This window comes from Prionailurus viverrinus, chromosome F1, assembly GCF_022837055.1.
Source record: "Prionailurus viverrinus isolate Anna chromosome F1, UM_Priviv_1.0, whole genome shotgun sequence".
Lineage (NCBI taxonomy): Eukaryota > Metazoa > Chordata > Mammalia > Carnivora > Felidae > Prionailurus > Prionailurus viverrinus.
In genome coordinates this window covers 61,786,485-61,808,296 of record NC_062577.1, presented here as the reverse complement: position 1 = coordinate 61,808,296, position 21,812 = coordinate 61,786,485, and the positions used below count along the sequence as shown (strand labels likewise).

At 46.8% G+C, this 21,812-nt stretch overlaps 1 protein-coding gene across 6 annotated transcripts in view; it reads right to left on the bottom strand.

Annotated features, from left to right (window-relative positions):
- Positions 1-260: 260 nt before the first annotated feature.
- The window catches only part of CD244 (CD244 molecule), a 53,959-nt gene continuing 32,407 nt past the window's right edge, over positions 261-21,812 (bottom strand). For 3 of the 6 annotated variants that reach the window (XR_007148022.1, XR_007148023.1, XR_007148025.1), the window contains 5 exons: positions 11,504-11,836; positions 11,145-11,414; positions 8,684-9,323; positions 5,968-6,027; positions 3,483-3,545 (listed from right to left, as the gene is read on the bottom strand). Coding sequence is in view for 2 of the 6 variants with exons in the window: in XM_047839765.1 (XP_047695721.1) it covers positions 1,029-1,109; positions 2,200-2,256; positions 3,483-3,545; positions 5,968-6,027; positions 8,684-8,751; positions 9,216-9,323; positions 11,145-11,414; positions 11,504-11,836 (1,040 nt within the window). In the remaining 4 variants the exon portion in view is untranslated. Of the gene's footprint in view, positions 1,110-2,199; positions 2,257-3,482; positions 3,546-5,967; positions 6,028-8,683; positions 9,324-11,144; positions 11,415-11,503; positions 11,837-21,812 lie in introns of those variants that run through there. The other 3 variants (XM_047839765.1, XM_047839766.1, XR_007148024.1) reach the window with 3 other exon arrangements.

Genomic DNA, 21,812 nt, shown 5'->3' with positions numbered 1-21,812 from the left:
GCTGCCTTAGGGCGTCTGGTCTCTGAGTCGGACCGCTTCCCATTCACCCTCACCCGTCTCCTGGGCTCAGCCAGAGTCTCAGGCCTGGGCCCCACAGCCTGGTGGAAGAGTCTGGCCCGAGGACTCTGGGAGCCCAGCAGTCTAGCTCGCAGCTGCTCGGCTGGCTGAGCCCTCCCTCCAGCATGCGCCATGGAGAGCGCTCATCGGCACTCAGAACTTGAACAGAATATGGTCTCTAATTGTGAAGAAGCTAAGACAGATTTCTGAATATGTGTTTTTAATCGATAATGGGTTAATAATCACACATCATACCGCAGACAAAACTGGTCCCACGGCCCAGTTACTGGGACAGCGTGGACTCACGGTGATTTTTCCACTCTGAGATGGGTTTACTTTGTACCATCTACTCTCACTCCTGCCCTCTCCCTTGTGACCAAGCGGCCAGGGGTAAAGGTTTACTATGTGGTGGGGGAGTTTTTCCTCTGTTTTTGAGGACAGCCTAGGTCCGGTCCCTTGGAGAACCTGCCGGCAGCTTACAGCTACTTAGTTCATCCTCGTGGGGTGGAGCTGTTTCTCTCCCCGAGTCACCATGATCTTTCCTTCCCCTTTGGAAGAGGGGCCTGGGGCAGGGGAGGGTCTAGAAATGTGGTCATCTCAGATTAAAGAAGAGGAGAGATGAGGAACACATTAGAAATCCGGGGGAAGGGATCTTGATGCTAATAATACAACACTCTGCATTTGCATAGCATTTGAGAGGCTCGTGGTGCGCCCGCCCGTGGACCTGCTTTGCAGTCTTTCGAGAACTACCCAACCTCTCCGCCCAGTCTTGTCCAGTCTGTAAGTTGAGAGATATTATTTAACAGTCTTGGCTGAGAGAAATCATGTTAAAAACAAGATATAGACCCTGAACGAACTCCCGTATCCTCTCCAGACCAGGCACCATTCTGTAGACTCATGTGGTATCATCCACTGGGCTGAGTCCCAAAGCAGATACTGGGATGTGAGAGAAGGGAGACCAGCGGCAGCAACTAGGAATACACAGAAAAGTTCTCCAGCTCCCTGCGGCTCAGTCGAGCTGGGTTCTGGGCTTTGAGCTGTCTCTTTCCAACCTGCGGGAGAGAAGAAGAACTTCAGACCCTCCCACAGGAGAGCCTCACAACACCCTTGTGAGGTATGAACTGTTGCCTCCATTCTGCAGATTGGGAAAGCGAAACTCGGAGTGGCACCACAAATAACTCAGGCTCAACAACGAATATGAAGTCATGGAGGGGCTTGAATCCAGTTCCTCTGGCTCCAATCCTAGTGTGGTTTTTTTTAACCACACCACCGTTCTTCATGACCCCACCCTAGATTGCGTTGGCCCACTCAGTGTCCCCTAAACAGTGGACTGTCCCCTGGGCTGTCCAGTTGGCGTTAATGTGGGGCTACAGCTGAAGTGCCAGGAATCCCAGCAGACACCCATCCGCCTTCTCCCTCACGACCACTGGCAACATCTTTCTTGGACCACAGGCGGAAGCTCTGGTGTGCCATGAGTCTAGTGGGTGGGAGTGCCCTCCACGCCTTCGTTTCTCTGAGTAGAAATGGGAAGTACAATTATCCCTACCCCCATAGCATTCTGTGAAGATTAAATGAGATAACTGACTTGAAACCACTGTCGGGCTACAATATACCCGATACACCTCCGATATACCCTCAACTGTTGAGTCTCTATTTTCCAGTCCTTAAATGGCCTGATGGGAATCCATTCAACCACCAGGATCAATGGTCACTTTACAGTGTCCGCCCCCAGCAGCAGCTTAAGATGACCTGTGTCCTAGAATGGTTCCCCATTACTTGCTAACTTTAGAAAATCGTTTAGATTTACTTATCCTCCCTTCTCCACACTCCTGCCCTACACACCCTTGGAAAGGAGAGACGTCCAATGTGCAGCCCACAACTGGGGACTAGCCAGAGGACAGCCCTAATTTAAAACCCAAGCTCCCCAGTGGGAGTCCAACACCAACACATGATACAACCTTGAATTAGACCCTCACTTTCCTTCGACTTCAGATTCTTTGTCTCTAAAATGAAAATTTGGATTAGGGGATCCCTAAAACCTCTACGATTCTGAGACCCTATGCATGACTTTTTCACAAACGTACAACTTCCAGGCCATCCTGTGGGCACTAGACCCCTCCGGAAGGAGCTCCAGAATCTTACCTCTTCATAGATAGTATTATTGAGGGAAGGGCCGTGGTTCTTCTTCTTGGATTCAGACTGGAAATTCAGACAGTAAAGAGTACTTAACTTCAAGTTGGGAAATGTCCCACACCTAACTGATGTGAGGCTCCAGAACAGACCTCTGAACCCACTTCCCACACCCACATACCCCTCAGGCCCGCACGTATACACATTCCCAGCACATACACACGTGTCTTCAGACAGACCTGATACAAATACCACCTGTGACCATGCATCTCATCAACACGTAATAGACACCCCCCCGCAGTGTAAGCAGTTCTAGAACACACGTGAGAACTAACCGTAACACCTGCCCTGACCCTGACCACGGTGAAACGCTGGGAACGCTGGAATTCAGAAGCACTTTCAGTAATATGTAGTCTCCCAAACAACACCAAGCATGTGACCCTGGTGCCTGTGACCATCCATATGTCCTTGTATTACGGCACAGAACTTAAATACAAATATCCCTTGAGGTGGAAGCCAAGTTGATTGAATGGCTTATTGGAAGGAGAGTGAATAAAAAAGCCTGAAAACCTGTTTGAAACCTCTCCCCCCATTTGACCCTGACCTGCATGTACTCAACACTTCCGCAGTTTGGCACATTCCCAACTTCCCATACTCTCACGTTAAGTTTATATCTTCATACTGTGACTCCAACCTTGGAAATACCATTCTTCCAACCCCTCTCCCACCCCAGGTGAAAAGATGACCATGGGCACCAGGTACACATAAGACCTGTGAGCTCAGCTTGGAGCAGGGTTCGAGAGGACCATGACGGGTTGCCTCAGCCTAGAGCCCTCCATCAGCAGATGACTGGCCAGAACCCTTTTCTGGTTCCCTGAAAGTCACCATTGCGTCTCTCTAGGTCCTGGCTACTCCTCTGGATCTGGGCTATATTCTCCCACCTTGGTAACCCCTCTGCTATCTCTCTCCACCATAGCCTCAGCTGACCTGCTAAGGACTCCATGGTCCCTGTGCACAAAGCACTGCCCTTCTGTCTCTGATTGTGCTTGTCTCACAGAAACTCCTAGAGACACTCCTTTAATCCACTGTTCTCTTAGACTTTGACCTGTTCTTTTTCTCCAAATAGACTTCTAGTTAGCCCATTAACATTTAAGTAGAGCCCTTGAACCCGAGCTGCTCAGATACACACACAGCAGAAGACAACTCACAGGGAAGCACACACACCACACTCGGCAAACGCGCACCCGCCTGTGCACACGCAAAATACACAGCACCCCCTGCGGGAAAAGACTCACCTTCCGGGAAGGCTGTACCAATGCATACAAGGTGTTTGCTTCTTGTGATGTGGAAGCAGAAGGCTAATGAGAAGACAAGTAAAAGTATTTCAGAAGCATAGATCCAGGACAATCCTAGGGAGGGAGGTCACCTCTTCCACGCCTCCCCCCCCAGTTCTGCCCGGGCAGAGCTGAAAATACTATTCAAAGGAGCCCTGAACTCCAAGAGGTCAGACAGCCTGGATGCTGGTCCTGCTGTGTCAGTAAACATAGCTGCTATCCGTTCAGCACTTACTGTGTACTGTGGGGCCCCCCACCCTTATAATACACCCCTGTGATAGGAACGATCACCATTTGCCCCATTCGACAGATGAGGTTCCTAAAGGGAAAATGGCCCAAGTCAGACGGTATGTTCGCAGGAGAAGCAGAATTTAAACCCCAGACTCTCCACAGCGCTGTCCTCAGCCCCTCAAGTGCCTCCCTTTGGCAACATGCCTTCCTTCTTCTGCACCTGAGCCAGGTGTCCTCAGAGGCGGGTAACCGTCTTCCTTCTAAGAACTCCAGAAGAAGAGGCTCCTTCTCACTCACTCAACCTCTCAGTCTGGGATGAGCTCTTCCTTGCATATATTCAGACTCATTTCGTGGGAATCCAATGTGGCTAAAGCCAGAAAACTGGCAGATATCTTACATCTCTCTTGAAGGCGCTTTGACTTGGACCCACTATCAGTGAATCACATTACCTTATGGGGAGCAGGACGAGGAAACGCCCAGCTTGGGAATTCCAAAGTGGCCATGAGGGTTGAGCACCTCTCTCCCTCCTCCCCTCCCTTCTTCCTCCGCTCCCCTCTTCCTTCATTGTCCTCCCTTCCCCTGTACCCCATTCACTTTCTCTCTTCCTCCTCTCTTGATCTTTCTCTGAAGCCTGTCACCATCCCCCAAGGATTTTCTCTGCCCCGCAGCTTAGCCACCAAATTGGAGAGGTTGCTCCTCCCGGACTTAATTCTTTAAAAAATAAAAAATTAGGGGTGCCTGGCTGGCGCACTCGGTTAAGCGTCCGACTTCAGCCAGGTCACGATCTCGCGGTCCGGGAGTTCGAGCCCCGCGTCAGGCTCTGGGCTGATGGCTCGGAGCCTGGAGCCTGTTTCCGATTCTGTGTCTCCCTCTCTCTCTGCCCCTCCCCCGTTCATGCTCTGTCTCTCTCTGTCCCAAAAATAAATAAACGTTGAAAAAAAAAATTTTTTTTAATAAAAAATTAACGGCTCTGGAGTGGCTCAGTCGGTTAAGCCTCTGACCCTTGATTTAGGCCCATGTCATGATCTCACGGTTTGTGGGTTTGTGCCCCGTATCGGGCTCCGTGCTGACAGTGGGAAGCCTGCTTGGGGCTTCCTCTCTCCCTCTCTCTCTGCCTCTCCCCTGCTCGTGCTCTCTCTCCCTCTTTCCTTCTCAAAATTAAAGAAACACTGTTTACAAAAAAGAGTTGCTTTTAATTTTTTTTAATTTTTAAAAATGAAGACTTAAAAATCTTTAAGCCATTTTTATCAGAGACTTTTTATCACTGCCACCTAGAGGCAGTGTTACCCTTGAAGGAGATACCCTGGCCTAGGTTGTAATGTCGTTTTAGTTGTCGAAATTAGAGGATGTTTCTCCAGTTTAGGGGCGAATGTCTGTAATCCCAGCATGTTAGAGGTGGGGAGGGGCAGGTGGAGTGGAGGCTCAGAAGCCCTTTAGCTCAGCTTTGCCACCACCCAGGTCTGTGGCCTGGGGCAAGTGAGTTAACCTGTGTCTGTTTCCTCATCTGAGAAATGGAGGTTGTGTGAGACCTACTTCGTGAGGCTGCTTTGTGAGATTCATTAAGGAAATAGACGTGGGGGCGTCTGGGTGGCTCAGTCGGTTAAACCTCTGACTCTTGAGCTCAGGTCACGATCTCACTGTTCACGCGTTCGAGCCCCATGTAAGGCTCTGCCCTCACAGTGCAGAGTCTGCTTGGGATTCTCTCTCTCTCCCTCCCTCTGCCCATCCTGGGCTCTCTCTCTGTCTCTCTCTCAAACTAAATAAAATAAACTTTAAAGGAGAGAAAATAGACATAGTAAGGACTTAATAAATGTTATCATGAAGTCATAATAAAAGAGAACAATCCAGATCCATTCCTGAAAACACATACAATAGAGAGCAGAGATTTTCTTAAAAACTATAAGGGCCCCAAGTATTGGCAGTAGCAGGGGGGGAGAACAGAAGCTGGGTCCCCTGACGAGCTCCCTCTTCCTGCTGACTATCTGGGCCCCACCTGCTGCCAGGCGTGGAGAGAGAAAGAATGCCTGCACCGGTCTTGCCCGCTCTGTTCAGCTCTGCCAAGGTACTTCAGAACCACAGGGATCTTTCCACCAACTTGACGCAGACTCCGGGAGCACCAGGCTCTTATTTTGCCGTTCAAGAGTGCGAGCTTCCGAAAGGCGTCAGGAAGCCCCACAGACAGGTATGGAATGGGTTCGAGAAAACAGAACCGTACCTGGGACTGGATCATGGAGTAGATGGTGCTCCCTTCTCCGGGGGAATTCGGCTTCTGCTCCTGCACAGGAAATTGTAAACGGGGGGTGGGGGAAGGGCCTGGGTAGCTCTGTCTATTGAGCATCTGACTTCCGATTTTGGCTCGGGTCATCATTTCACAGTTCGCGAGATCGAGCCCAGCGTCAGGCTCCACACTGATGGCACAGAGCCTGCTGGGAATTCTCTCTCTCCCTCTCTTTCTGCCCCTCCCCCGCCTGCTCACTCCCTCCCTCCCTCTCTCTCTCTCTCAAAATAAGTAAACGTTAAAAAAAAGAAAGGAAGAAAAGAGCACCTGGGTGGCTCAGTCGGTTGAGCGTCCGACTTCGGCTCAGGTCATGATCTCACGGCTCATGGGTTCAAGACCCGCGTCGGGCTCTGTGCTGACAGCTCGGAGCCTGGAGCCTGCTTCCGATTCTGGGTCTCCCTTTCCCTCTGCCTCTCCCCCCCCATCTCTCTCTCAAAACTAAACAAACATTACAAAAAAAAAATTTTTTTAAGAGGGTCTCCTGGAAGGAGGTGGTCATTAATCACCCCAGGATGGGGAAAAACAGTAGAAAAAGCAACTCACACTGGAGTCATTAAGTGTCACGTGCAAGGAACCACCCAGGTGTGAAGGGATCCCACCGAGTGACCTGTCCAAGGGGTGTCCTGCCACTTGCTTTACTTTGGTAACTTAGAAACTTGCATTTGCCACATAACCATTGATAACGGGCTGAGCTCTGAGTAGGGCTGAGATCTGAGCCTTACGTCAGGGCCTTCACATTCAGAGGTTTTCACTGTTTCAAAGCCCCCTCTCTAGATCCAGCCTTAGCAGCTAGTCTGCCCTTGGCCTCCAGCCAGCGCCTGGGCAGCTACAGAGCTGGATGAAGTCCTGGACACAAGGCCAAAGGCACGTGCCTTTCCTGTTCTCTTCCTGCCCACAGGAGACGGGGCTGAAGGTGTTTTGTGCTGCCCACTCCTGACTACATATTTCCAGTTGGGCTCTGATGAGGAAGTGAGAGGAGGCCAACAGGGCTCGTTGGACAAGGAAGAAGCTAAGAGCAAAAAAACAGCAGCCGTCTTGGAGGGCTAAAGAGTTGTGGGCACCTGGCAAGAAACAGGAGCTTCCTCTTTTTCTTTTCTGCCCAGACCTGAGGAAAGTGTCTGCAGAGAGGTCAGAAGCGAGCCCCAGAGGAAGATCACATGAGCTTGAGATTTAGGCCTGCAGACAGAACCCTGGAGCCAGGAGGGAAAAGCCAGCAAGGGAGGAGGTCCCAGAGCGAGGCGCTCCTGAGTCAGAAGCAGAGAAACAAGCCTGAGTCCCCCAAGAGGTTTCTTATACTCTAAATAGATTTCCTCTGGGGGCGCCTGGGTGGCTCTGTTGGTTGAGTGTCCGAGTTCGGCTCAGGTCATGATCTTGCGGGTCTGTGAGTTCGAGCCCCGTGTCGGGCTCTGTGCTGACAGCTCGGAGCCTGGAACCTGCTTTGGATTCTGGGTCTCCCTCTCTCTCTCTGACCCTCCCCTGCTCACGCTCTATCTCTGTCTCTCTGTCAAAAATAAATAAAACGTTAAAAAAAATTGTTTTAAATAGATTTCCTCTGTTCTCCTTCATAGACCTAACTGAAAGGACAGGCAATGTGTCATGAGCATGGGCTTCAGTGACTGCAGTCAGATACAATTGCCTCAGGAATTTGTCCCAGCAAATGGTGGTGATGGGGGGAAAAAAGACCCTTTGTGTTTCTTACCCCATTATTCCACTGCTGAGCAAGGCAACGGGGGCGGGGGTAGCTGCCCCGATTCGTGGTTCCCCCCAAACCCAGACCTGAGGGAAGTGGCTTCTCTGTTCTACAAGGCCTCATGCAGAGGAGCCCAGCCCCTGTGACTTCCTGCCTTGGCCTCTCAGGCCGAGCTCCAGGAATGGGGATAGGAAGAGGGCCTTCCTCCCCCCCGCCCACCCTGCCCACTGGGCAGTTGGGTTAGGCACTGCCTTTCCCCCAGGTCTGTCACCACTTCCTGCCCTGTCCAGGGGCAGAGCGGTGGGGGGCACCCTGCACCGTTCTGCAGTTCCCTTCTCCGCTGCACCCCCCCGGGGACAAGGCGGAGTTGGCCCCTGCCTGCCGAGGCTGGCTGGAGGGGTTCCCAAGGAGGCCACGCCGGCTTCGCGGCTTCGTGCTAACCTAGCTCCCTTCTCCAGCACCTCAGCCGGACTCAGGCCTCTTCCCAAAATGCCGTGAACGCAGACCACGGGGCCAGCTACAACGCTCTTACGCTTTGGCTCGTCGGCCTGGCATCCTCCGCAGCCTGGGCGACAGCCAAGGGACCCAGAAAAGCAAACTTGGACTTGCAAGGCACGAGAATCTGTGGCCAGGCACAAAATACGAGACAGCTGGACTCTTCCCAGGGCTTAGCCCAGCTGGAGAGGCTGGGCAGAAAGGAGGACGCCGGGGCACCGTTTGGCCAGGCAAGAGCAGTGCTCCGCCGTCTGCTGGGGATTTGTCGGGCTCCGTCCTTCTCAGCAGGTTTTTTCTTGTTTTCTGCTTTTCCTCCACAGCCAGAGCTAGCAGGCTGGTGGGGAAGACGGACGGAAAGGCCACGGGTCACTTGGAAAAGACACTAGTGTCCCTGCTCCGGATGGCCATCCTCCCGAGAAGCATCTCCCAGGCTAGTGAAGAGAGACCCCGGGCCCTAGGGTACCGTACCTGATTCCTCTTGATTTGCACGTTGTTGACATCTTCATAAACCGTCAGAAACTCCTCTGTGCCGTCCTCTGTGAGAGAAAAGCAGCAGAGACAGAGATGCAGAGACCTCCCGAGGGCGTCCTGTCCAAGCTTCTGCGTTGCACGGTCCCACCTCCAGCCCAGGTGGCCAAGACCTCGAGAAAGGTTCTAGAAAGGAGGCAGACGGGTGCTCTCCCCAGAAGGCCAGCACGGGACCAGCAACCACCCGACATACCTACTCCGTCAGGCCCCGGGCAGCACCCCAGCAAGCCGGCCACCGGCAGGTAAATCTGCACGTTGGGCTGTATACACCTCGAGGAACCCCGGAAGGCGTGAGCTGGGAGAAAGGCCCCCCAGACACACACACACACACACACACACACACACACACGCACGCACGTGCACGCACACACGTCCCAACGCTCTAGAAGAGAAGCAGGTGCTGTGCTCCCAGGCGGATGCGTTGGGGGATGGCAGGTCGGGCAACAGCACGTCCTGGGGACCCTCCACTTACGTGACTGCTTCATCTTCCTCCTCCACACACAGAAGCCGGTGAGGGCGCCCAGGAACAGCATGATTAGAAGGACCACGATGATCACCAACAAGTGCAGAGACTTGTCCTCTGGGGACATGGACGCGTGAGGCCTGAGCACTCAGCCTTCTCTCTCCTCCCTTCCCGTCTGACACGGGACTTGCCTGAGACCCACACTCCTCTCTCAGGCCCCGCTGAGCTCATCAGCAAGGCTGGCTCTCTGTGCAGTGGGGTGACCTCCCCCGAGTGATGCTAAGAGCGTGGATACTACTGTCTCACAGGCCTGGCTCCGTGCCTTTGGGCAACTCCCTTAACTTCGCTGAGCCTCCATTTTCTCACTTACAAAAGGAGACAATGTTGGGGCACCTGGGGCTCAGTCAGTTAAGCATCTGACTCGACTTCGGCTCAGGTCATGACCTCACGGTTCGTGGGATCCAGCCCCACGTTGGGCTCCTTACTTCCGGTGCAGACACTGCTTGGGATTCCCTCTCTCTCTCTCTCTCTCTCTCTCCCCCTCTCTCCTCTCTCTCTGCCTCTCCCCCACTTGTGCTCTTGCTTCCTTCTCAAGATAAATAAATAAACTTTTTTTTTTAAAGAAAGGAGAGGGGCAGGGCGCCTGGGTGGCTCAGTCAGTTAAGCGTCTGACTTCGGCTCAGGTCATGATCTCGCGGTTCGTGGGTTCGAGCCCCACCATCGGGCTCTGTGCTGACAGCTCAGAGCCTGGAGCCTGCTTCGGATTCTGTGTCTCCCTCCCTCTCTCTCTCTGCCCCTCCCCCGCTGACATTCTCTCCCTCTCTCAAAAATAAACAAACGCTTTTTTAAAAAGGAGATAATGTCATCTACATAAGGGGGTTGACCACATGATCTGATATGTGCACGGCATATGTTACATCTGTCCATTCTTTTGTTAACTCAACAGAACGTATTGCACCCCACTACGTGCCGCGAAATTCTCCCATTTCCCCTTCCTGCCCCTCCTGCCTCCGCTGCTCTTCCTCATTCAAACTTCCACATTTAACGTCAGTGTCGCACATGCAGCCTGCTGTATCAGCCCGCCCGCAAGGGGAGAAGGGGAAGGAATTACGTGCTCTTCACAAGCGTTACCTCATCTAATCTCACCAGCAGTCCCGCCAGGTACCTGTTATCATCCCCCATTACCCGGCAGAAAAACTGAGGCTCAGAGAGGTTGGGGAAACTGCCTGAGATCACGGAGCTAGTGAATCATGAAACCACAGCTGACATGACCCAAAAGCCAGTGTCCCTGTGACTCCAAATCACTTCGGCTTGCTCGTTTCTTTTTTGCCCAGGAATGCCTAGTTTTGTGGCCCCTGCTGGGCTGTAAGCTCTTTAAGGACAGAGACAGCAGGTAGGTTTTTACCTGCAGCGCCCGTGCTGATGGAGCACTAAGTATTTATCTGATAAAAATTGGTGCAAACTTAACTCAGGGTAACTTTTAGGATGTGCATAAGCAATAAACCAAGAACTCTTCCAGGAACCCCTGTGACCATCCTGATGTTCCCAGGACACAGCCCCAGGACACTGCTGTTACCTCTTGGGGAACTACATGGCCTGGGGGAGCTATCACTTGGGAGGAGGAAACAGGTTCCCCATCAGTCTCTCCCAGGAAGAGATAATCAGCAGCCATAGCAGGGCTGTGACTCATCAAACAGACCAGCATTCCCTAAAATGAAGGAAAAACTCGAATCTTCTGGGAGATGCTTGATGGGGATGAAACTCATCCCGACTAAGATAGGCCTGGTTTATGGGAACTGTGTGCCCAGAGACCAGGACTGCCCCAAGGAGATGCTGCAAAGCAGCCAAGGGATCTCATGTCCAGGTATGTCGGGCATGAGCCTGGTTATGGGGTCCAACACTTTCAGCCCCTGTTAGAGCCCAAAGTGCTCCACTTACGCTGGGAGTCACCCGGACAGTGCAGGATGAAGGTGCGGTTTGTCCAGCTGACCGAGTTGCTGACATTGCAGGTATATATGTGCGAGCTGTTGGCATCGATCTGGTCCTCCAGCGTGCTGTGATTCCTTGCTGTCTCGATCAGCACGCTCCCTCTATACCAATCATAGCTCACGTTACCACCGCTGGGGACCGAGCAGGACAGAGTCACTTGGCACCTCCCTCCCTCCAGGACCTTCGAGTCCTGTAGTACGTGGGGCTCCCCTACGTGATCTGGAAGCAGAGATTCTGATCAGAAAGGCACTGGAAATAAAAGTCCTACAGGAGTCCGAGGGGCAGGCTGCGCTGTTCTAGGGACTCACCAAACACAGAAACCTGGAACGTGTAGTCCTTAACTTTCCCATGCTCATCAGTCGCCTCAAAGATGTAGAAGCCGCTGTCCTGCTGCTGAGCTGCCTGGATGGTGAGACTTAAGTTCTGGGTTGTAAAACCGAATCTTTTGTTGAGGTGATTCAAAGTCCAATTTTTATCGCTGCAATAATCAGACTCGCACTTCCATGTCAGTATCACAGAAAATTCTGAAGGTGAGGGCCCCGGCCTCTTCCATTGAACAGATTCTATGTTCTTTGCCAGTGTCTTGGGAGGCCATAACCGGAGACATGTTCCTGAGAGTCCAACCACACGTTTAGCAGAATCTAGGGATTCCAGAGAAGAGAGCTCAGGCTGGAGGAGGTAGGAAGGGCACCAGCCCTGAACATTGTGGGCAATCGGGTGGGACTTCCCTTGTGGCAAGAAGATGGGGACACCTATGAGGAGACCAGAGGCTAAGCGAGCCTAGACGTGTACTTCCTTTGCCTGCCTCCCCTCTCCCCAGGCTCTGTGCCCCTTGTCTAGAGGAGCCCACCGGCCAGTAATAATAGCTAAACTCTCTCGACTTCTTACTGTGGGCAGCAGATTTTAAACACTTCATGTGCTTTAACTATATTTAACTACATGTTTTAACAGTGACCTTATGAGAGTTTTATCCCCATTTTACAGGTGAAAAAAAAAAAAAAACTGAGTTAGACAGAACTTAAAAGTAACTAGCCCAAGCTACACGGTAAGAACAATGAGCTTGAGATCCACTCAATTTGCTTTTACGGGACGGGCTCTTAACCACAAGGTTACAAACACCATATCCGACGTGACTCCCTCCCTGCGGTGCTGAGGCAGCCACTACTGGCCAGCGGTGACTGCTGGAAATTCTGAAGGGCCACACCCAGTAAGCCTGGCCTTCCAAGCTGAATCCATAGCTCGCTCCGCTGAGCGAGGTTCATAACCCTCTCTTGTAGCACTTAGCACATCAAACTGCGGTCATTACTTGTTAATGTTTGCCAAGTTTCCAGTCCCTAGAAAGTCTCCATGGGGATTGATCCCTAAAGAATAGGGGCGCCTGGGTGGCGCAGTCGGTTAAGCGTCCGACTTCAGCCAGGTCACGATCTCGCGGTCCGTGAGTTCGAGCCCCACGTCGGGCTCTGGGCTGATGGCTCAGAGCCTGGAGCCTGTTTCCGATTCTGTGTCTCCCTCTCTCTCTGCCCCTCCCCCGTTCATGCTCTGTCTCTCTCTGTCCCAAAAATAAATAAACGTTGGAAAAAAAATTAAAAAAAAAAAAAAAAGAATAATTAGAGAAAGGGGCGCCTGGGTGGCTCAGTTGGTTGAGCGTCCGACTCCGGCCCAGGTCGTGATCCCGCGCTTCCTGGGTTCAAGCCCCACATCGGGCTCTGTGCTGATGGCTCGGAGCCTGGAGCCTGCTTCAGATTGTGTGTGTGTGTCTCTCTCTCTGCCCCTCTCCTACTCTGTCTGTCTCCCCAAAATAAATAAACATTAAAAAAAAATTTTTTAAGAAAAAAAGAAGAATTAGAGAAAACTAAAAGCACACTGCCTTGGTATATCCCAGCACTTGTCCTCCACAGGGATCGAGATGTATGCTAATTAACAGGGGTGTGACAGAGCTGCTTGCCGTTGCCTGACCTAGGAAAGCCTAGTGCTGTCAGTGAAGAAAAACAGAAGGTCCAGTGGCCATTTTTGGCAGGGGAGCTATGTGGCATGGCCCCGTGGATGCAGGAAATGAAAAGGTCTGCCAGAGAGGGTCAGAAAGAATTTGGAAGAGAGAATAAGAGATGGGGATTGTTATACAAACAAATCTGTTAACATAGAGGACGTTGAGGGGAAAGCAAGGGAGAAGGAGATTTTTAGATGTCTTACATGCATTATAAATGCCCTCACTCCCAACCACACCTTCACCTTGGCATTTCCTCAGGAGCCGGAGTAAATAATCGAAGAAAGTTTAATTACTATTTGGTTGATAGACTGTGTTTCTTTGATCTTGCCACTCCTAAGAATAAAACACATAGGGTTCCAGGGCACCTGGTTGGCTCGGTCAGTAGAGCATGCGACTCGTGATCTCAGGGTTGTAAGTTTGAGCCCCATGTTGGGTGTAGATACTACTTTTTTTAAAGAAAAGAATCTTAAAAAAAAACACAAAAACAAAGAAAACACATGGGATTCCTATGCATAGTCTCATGATTTGAACTGGCTCAGCCCATCGCCAAACTTGAAACAGACATTGTGCCTTTGTCTCCTATGGTCCTATGTATGAGAACAGGCCAACCTATCAAATATTGCACAGAGATCCTGAGAACAATCCCCACTGGTTACAATCCCCAGTGTGACCAGGGCCCTGAAGAGGTGGGGCCTCTTTGTGTTTAAGGCTTCCTGACTCCAGAGGGTTTGTGATCTGAGAGCAGGACATACTTTTACTTCACGGCATACACTGAAGAGTTAAGAAAATCAGGGGCACCTGGGTGGCGCAGTCGGTTAAGCATCCGACTTCAGCCAGGTCACGATCTCGCGCTCCGTGAGTTCGAGCCCCGCGTCGGGCTCTGGGCTGATGGCTCGGAGCCTGGAGCCTGCTTCCGATTCTGTGTCTCCCTCTCTCTCTGCCCCTCCCCCGTTCATTCTCTGTCTCTCTCTGTCCCAAAAATAAATAAACGTTGAAAAAAATATTTAAAAAAAAAAAAAAAAAAAAAAAAGAGTTAAGAAAATCATCTAAAGAATTCTTTTTTATTTTTTACTGTTTATTCATTTTTGAGAGAGAGACAGCATGAGGGGGTGAGAGGCAGAGAGAGAGAGGGAGACACAGAACTCGAAGCATGCTCCAGCATGCTGTGCTGACAGCTCAGAGCCCGACACGGGGCTCGAACACACAAACCGTGAGATCATGACCTGAGCCAAAGTCAGACGCTCAACCGACTGAGCCACCTAGGTGCCCCTAAAGAATTCTAGTTCTAATAATGGAAGACCACATTAATACATGCTAACCAACCCTCCCACAAAGAAAAACTAGAAAAAAAAAAAACGAGCAAAATATAAAAGCATGTTGCTAAAGGCATCAGGGAGCTAATAAAACAGTGAAATATTATGGAGCCAAGATCTGGAAGAAGGAAACTCAGAGAGGTAAGACCAGCATTTTTTACTTCTATCCCTGGAGGCTTGCAATAAACTCAAGGAACTAAAAGAACATGGGGTTCAGGGACCTCGTGTTAAGAAGTGGGTATACCTAAAATCCATCAGATTTGGTGGTAGTACCATGAAGAGCTACACTCTGAGAGTAAGAGCGAACAAGAAGTAGACAAGATCTCACAGGAACTGAAGCCTAGTTTTGAATGATCTCAACTCTGAACTGGATTAAAGTGATCCAGAATTTCCAGTATTTCTGACCTGGCTGTCTACTAGAGGCAAATGTGAGTTATTCCTGGAGGAAAATAACATCGACACGGGCATTAAGTTATTTCTAATGCATAGTGTCCAAAATGAAATAAAAAAACAAGCCAGCATAAGAAGAGGAAACGTGCCCAAAACCCAAAAGAAAATATAGGCAATAGAAACAGGCTCAAGGGGCATCTAGATAACAGAAGTATTGGTCATAAACTTTAAGGTAATTATGTTTAACGTTTCAAGGAATTAAAATTTAAAGTTTGAAAATTTCAGCAGAAAATCAGTGTGAAAGAATGCAAATCTGGCCATGCCCCTTGCAATGTGACTTTGTAGCTCCTCCCCTCGTCAAAAGATGGGGTTCGTTCCCCTGTCTCCTGCAACTGGGCTGGCCTTTGCAATACATTGCAGCAAGAATGAGGTTGTGCCGATTCTAAGCCTATGTCTGAAGAGGCATCGCCCATTTCTACTTGTTCTCTGGGAGCCTTGTCTAGCTGACGTGTTAACAAGTCTAAGATAGCCCGCTGGAAGATAAGAGATCACACAGAGCAAAGGGAAACAACCACAACTGAGGCCACCCTAGATCTGCTGCCATCTCCAGCCAACCTGACAGCTGACCATACATGCATGAGTGACGCAAGCAGAAACCAAAAGAACGGTCCAGTGAGCCCAGCCACAATCGCAAGCTAGCACATTCGCTGTTGTTCTAAACTACTAAGTTTTGGGGTCGTTCATTATGCAGCAACAGTTATCAGAGAAACTGGATTTTTTTAAGACTCAAAGGACAGTTGTAAAAATGAAACATAAAATAACTGAAAAATTGGAACTGAACTCATTGGAAAGATATAAAAGCCGTTTATGCCACTGAAAAGAGAATCAGAAAACTGGAAGATAAGGCAGAACAAAATATCCAGATTGAATTACAGGAAAACAAAAGTGGGGCACCTGGCTGGCTCAAGTCAGTAGAGCACGTGACTCTTGATCTCAGGGTCGTGAGTTCAAGCCCCATGTCGGGTGTGGAGTTTACTTAATAAAAAACATATATTTCAAAAATGAGGGTGCCTGGGTGGCTCAGTGGGTTAAGCATTCAACTCCTGATGTCAGCTCAGGTTGTGATCTTGCGGTCGTGAGATTGAGCCCCACATGGGGCTCTATGCTGGGCAGGGCCTTCTTGGGTTTCTCTCTCTCCCTCTGTCTCTGCCCCTCTGCCACTTGCATGCATGCACTTTCTCTCTTTCTCAAAATAAATAAACTTAAAAAAAAAAAAAAGAAAAGGATGGAAATATACAAGAAAAAGTGTAAGAAATGTCTGAGATACGGTGAAAAAATCTAACCAAAGCGTAACTGGAGAGCCAGGAGAGGAGAGGGAGATAAATTCAAAAGAAATAATGGATGAGAATTTTCTAAAACCGACAGCCATCAAAACAGATTTGTAAGGAGCAGACTCATAAATATAGAGAACAAACTGGTGGCTGCCAGAAGGAGGGGAGATGGGAGGATGGACAAAAATAGGTCAAGAGCATTAAGAGATAAAACTTCCACTTATAAAATAAGTCAGAGAGATGAAAGATGGATGAAAAGTACAACATAGAGAATACAGTCAATAATATTGTAGTGACCAGGGCGCCTGGGTGGCTCGGTCCGTTGAGCATCCGACTCTTGGTTTCGGCTCAGGTCATGATCTCACTGTTTGTGAGTTTGAGCCCCATATCAGGTTTCACACTGATAGTGCAGAGCCTGCCTGGGATTCTCTCTCTCTCTCCCTCTCTCTCTGCCCCTCCCCCATTCACTGTCTCTCTCTCTCTCTCTCTCTCTCTCTCTCTCTCTCAAAATAAATAAATTTAAATAATAATAATAATAACAATAATACTGTAGTGACCTTGCATTTGACCAACGGCAACTATACTTATCATGGTCAGCACTGTGTAATGTATAGAATTGTCAAATCACTACTTTGCACACCTAAAACTAATATAACATTGTATATCAACTGTAGTTCAATAATAAAAAAAAACTAAATAAAAATAAATAAATATAAATAAAATGAGGAAACTGATAATAAGCCAGAGCACAAAAAAATTCTCTAAGACAGATTTATAGAATGTACTACAAATACCAGGAGCACCTGGGTGGCTCAGCTGGTTGAGCATCTGATGCTTGATCTCAGCTCAGGCCTTGGTTTCAGAGTCATGAGTTCAAGCCCCATGTTTAACTTGTTAAAAAAAAAATGTGCTACAATCCCAAGCAATATTAAAACAAAACAAAAAAAACCCTAAGCACACTTTTAAAAATTATGCGAACCAAAAGCAAAGAGAAAAATCTTAAAATAGCCAAAGGGGCAAAAAACTAAATTGCGTTCACAAAAGAAACAATTTACCGCTGACATTTAAACATAAAAGATAAAAACCAGAAGATAATGAAATGATATTTTCAAAGTGCTGATAGAACATAACTACCTACCTAGAATTTTATACCAGTGAAAAAAAATACTTCAAAGATGAAGATGAAATAAAGGCATTTTCAGAAAAACAAAAACTGACAGAAATTGTCACAAGCGGATCCGTATTAAAGAAAATGCCAAAGGATACCCTTCAGATACAGAAAATGACCCAAGATGGAAACTCGAAGATAAGAATAAATAAATGCAGAGCAACAGAAACCATAAATACATCGTTACACATAAATGAATTCTGACTGTGTAAACACATAATAATGAGGTCTTGCGGAGTTAAAATATTGAGAGCATTAAAATACAAACAATAATAACACTTAATTTGAAAACAGGGCGAAGAAAATTAAAGTGCCTTGTCCAGAAGTGACAAAAAACTATTACTTTATATTAACTTTGATAAGCCAATAAGGCATTCTCTAATCTGTAGGCCAATACCTAAATGAAGAGTAAGATGATATGTAATTATGAAGTTAATACATAGGGTGAAGAAAGAATGAAGAAATACATGTAATCAATCCAAAAGGAGAAAATAAAGAATAAAAAAAAGGAGTATAGAATAGGTGGAACCGGGGAAGGTAAACGGCAATATGGTGGATTTAAATCCAAAACACTAAGTAATTACATTAAATATAAACAGACTTAATACTCAGATAAAAGGCAAAGATGATCAGACGGTATTAAAAAATAAACCCCACTACATGCTTCTTACAAGCACCATTTCAACATTTTTTTTTTTTTAATTTTTAAGGTTTATTTATTTTTGAGAGAGATAGAATGTGAGTGGGTTAGGGCAGAGAGAGAGGGAGACACAGAATCAGAAGCAGTCTCCAGGCTCTGAGCTGTCAGCACAGAGCCCCACGTGGGGCTCGAACCCACAAGCTGTGAGATCATGACCTGAGCCGAAGTCGGACGCTCAACTGACTGAGCCACCCAGGCGCCCCACCATTTCAACATTTCTTACAAATGAAAAATACATGGGGCACGTGGGTAGCACGGAGAGTTAGGCATCCAACTCTTGGTTTTTGCTCAGGTCATGATCTCATGGTTCATGGGTTTGAGCCCCACATCAGTCTCCATGCTGACAGTGTGGAGCCTCCTTGGGATTCTCTCTCCTTCTCTCTCTGCCCTCCCCCACTTGCTCTTTCTCAAAAAGAAACAAATAAACTTAAAAAAAAAATTTTTTTTAATGAAAAGTATGTTCCAGGGGTGCCTGGCCGGCTCAGTCAGAAAAGCATGCGACTCTTGATCTCAGGGTCATGAGTTTGAGCCCCACACTGGGTGTAAAGATTATTAAAAAATAAATAAACTTTAAGAAAATGAAAAATATGTTTCATACAAACACTAACCATAAGAAGGTTGGTATAGCTATATTAAGATTAGCCTACTCTGACACTTAAAGTCTACTTTGAACTTTAAGGGAAAATGCATTATTAAAGATCAAGAGGGATCACTCACTATGTTGTATACCTAAAACTAATATAACACTGCATGTCAACTATACTTTAATGTTTATTTATTTTTGAGACACAGTGACAGAGTGCAAACAGGAAAGGGGCAGAGAGACCAGAAGACACAGAATCCAAAGCAAGCTCCAGGCTCTGAGCTGTCAGCACAGAACCTGACCAGGGCTCGAACTCACGAACCGCGAGATCATGCCTTGAGCCGAAGTTGGACGCTTAATCAACTGAGCCACCCAGGCGCCCCATATGTCAACTATACTTTAATAATAAAACATTTTGAATTAAAAAATTTAAAAACAGGGGCACCTGGGTGGCTCAGTCGGTTGAGCGTCCGACTTCGGCTCAGGTCAAGATCTCGCAGTTTGTGAGTTCGAGCCCCGCGTCGGGCTCTGTGCTGACAGCTCAGAGCCTGGAGCCTGTTTCAGATTCTGTGTCTCCCTCTCTCTCTGCCCCTTCCCTGTTCATGATCTGTCTCTCTCTCTGTCTCTCAAAGATGAATAAACATTTAAAAAAAATTTTTTTTAATTTTAAAACAGATAATTAAGTCATTAAAAAATAAAAAAGACAAATAAGAATGCTTAATAAAAACACAAAGTCCAATACACCAGGAAGATGTACAGTAAATTTGTTTGAACAATTTAAAATTGTTTCAGCCTTAAATTTTACAGAAGTAAAAGGAAAAATGGAAAAAAGCCACAGTCATAGCAGGAGCTACCAATAATACCCCCAGTAACAGATGGAAAAAGCAGGCCAAAAATAATAATAATAATCAGTAAGGATACAGAGTTGAAAAACAAAACTAATTAACAAATTTGACCTAAATAATCTATTTAGGATACTTCACCCAGTAATGTCAAAATTTACATTATTTTCAAAAGTACATCAACATTTTGGGGAGCCTAGCTGGTTCAGTCAGTGGGGCATGCAACTCTTGATCTTGGGGTTGTAAGCACCAGCCCTACGGTGGGTGTAAAGATTACTTAAAAATAAAATCCTACAAAAAAAAAAAGAGAGAGAGAGAGAGAGTACATAAACTTTTACAAAATTTGAACCATAGGTAGAGCCATAAAATGATTTTAAAACTAGAAATCAACGTAAGGAAAGATACCTTACAAAAAATTTCTATTTGTTTGACTGAACTCAAGAGAGAGATAAGAAATCACAATGGAAATTAGGAAATATTATGAACTAATTAATAGTGAAAATACTATATATCAAAATTCATGGGGCAGCTCTTTCTGTCCACAGGTCCTGTCCCTGTGCTTTAATAAAACCGTAATTTTGCACCAAAAAAATGAATAAATAAAACCTCATGAGATGCATCTAAAGCCATGATTAAAGGGGAAATTATATATATTATACATATATTTAAAAATACATATAAATACATATATTACAAAAATAACAAGGTTGAAAATCAATTATTTAAGCATCAATCTCAAGAACCCACAAAAGGAACAACAAATTAAGTTCAAAAAAAGAGAAAGGATGCAGAGAAAGAGGAGATGGAAAATAATTACACAACAGAGGATCAACAGCCTTTTTTTATTTTATAAAAAAAATCAAAATATGGTTAATGCATAGATAGATTGATCAAAAGAAATGTGAAAAGGTACAAATAAGCAACATCAGGGTTTTTTTAAGTTATCACCACAGTTCCTACAGATATTAAAACCTTAAGAGTTGTAGGGGTGCCTGGGTGGCTCAGTCAGTTAAGCGACTGACTCTTAAGTTTGGCTCAGGTAATGATCTCAACAGTTGCATTAGTTCGAGCCCCACGTTGGGCTCCACGCTGACAGCACAGTCTGCTTGGGATTTTCTCTCTCTGCCCCTCCCCTTCTTGTGCTCTCTCTGTCTCTCTCCAAATTAATTAATTAATTAAAATATATAGTTTAAAAAAAGATCTTAAGAGTTGTAAACTGCTTTCCATCAATAATTTTTTATAATTGAGATTAAATAGAAAAATTTATTAAGTACATTGAATCTATACTGAAAAACCTTCTCACAAAGTAAACTCCAGACCTAGTTAGCATCCCTAGTTAACTCTAAGAAATATTTTAAAAGAAAGAACTCCAATCTTACACAAATGCTTTTAGAGATGGGAGATAATATTTCCAAATTTGTTTTATTAGGTTAACATATTTATCAGGTTGACACCAAAATCTTCAAGGATATCACAAGAGAAGAAAATTCAAGGCTCTTTCACTCAGGAACAAAAAATCCTAAGCAAAAACTAGCAAACTAAATAGATCAAAATATATAAAAGAACAAGAAAGCACGGCCTATTTATAAGGGGGAGGGTGGAGGGGGGAAGAAAGTAACAGAAACTACCTGTGAAGAAGCACAGACATTGGACTTAATAGGTTCTCTTAAATATGTTCAAAGGGCCAAAGGAAACAAAGAACTGACAAAGAACTGAAGGAAGCCAGAGGAATGATGTCTCAACAAATAAAATATCAATAAACAGAAATTATAAAAAGGAATCAAATAGAAACTCTGGAGCTGGAAAGTATAACAACTGAAATGAAAGATGCACTAGAGAGTTTCAACAGCACAACTAGAAGCTAGGTCAATTGACATTATTCAGAGTGAGGAACAGAAAGAAAAAAGAAGAAAAATCTGTGAGATGCCCTGTGGGATGCCAGCAAATATACCAACATGTGCATAGCAGGAGTCCCAAAAAGAGAGGAAAGAGACAAAGGGGCAGAAAGAATCTGAAGAAGCAATGGCTCAGAACTTCCCAAATTCAATAAAAGCCATGAATATACACATCCAAGAAACCCAGGGAACTCCAAGTTAAGCGCAAGAGATCCAAATTGAGATATACCCTAAAATGTCGAAAGCCAAAGACAGAATCTTGAAAGCGACGAGAGAAACAACTTGTCACACACAAGAGATCCCCAGTGAGATTAACAACCAATTTTTCTGCGGAAACCATGAGGCTAGAAGGTGGTAAGATGACATGTATAAAGTGCTAAAAGAACAAAGCTACCAACCAAGAATTCT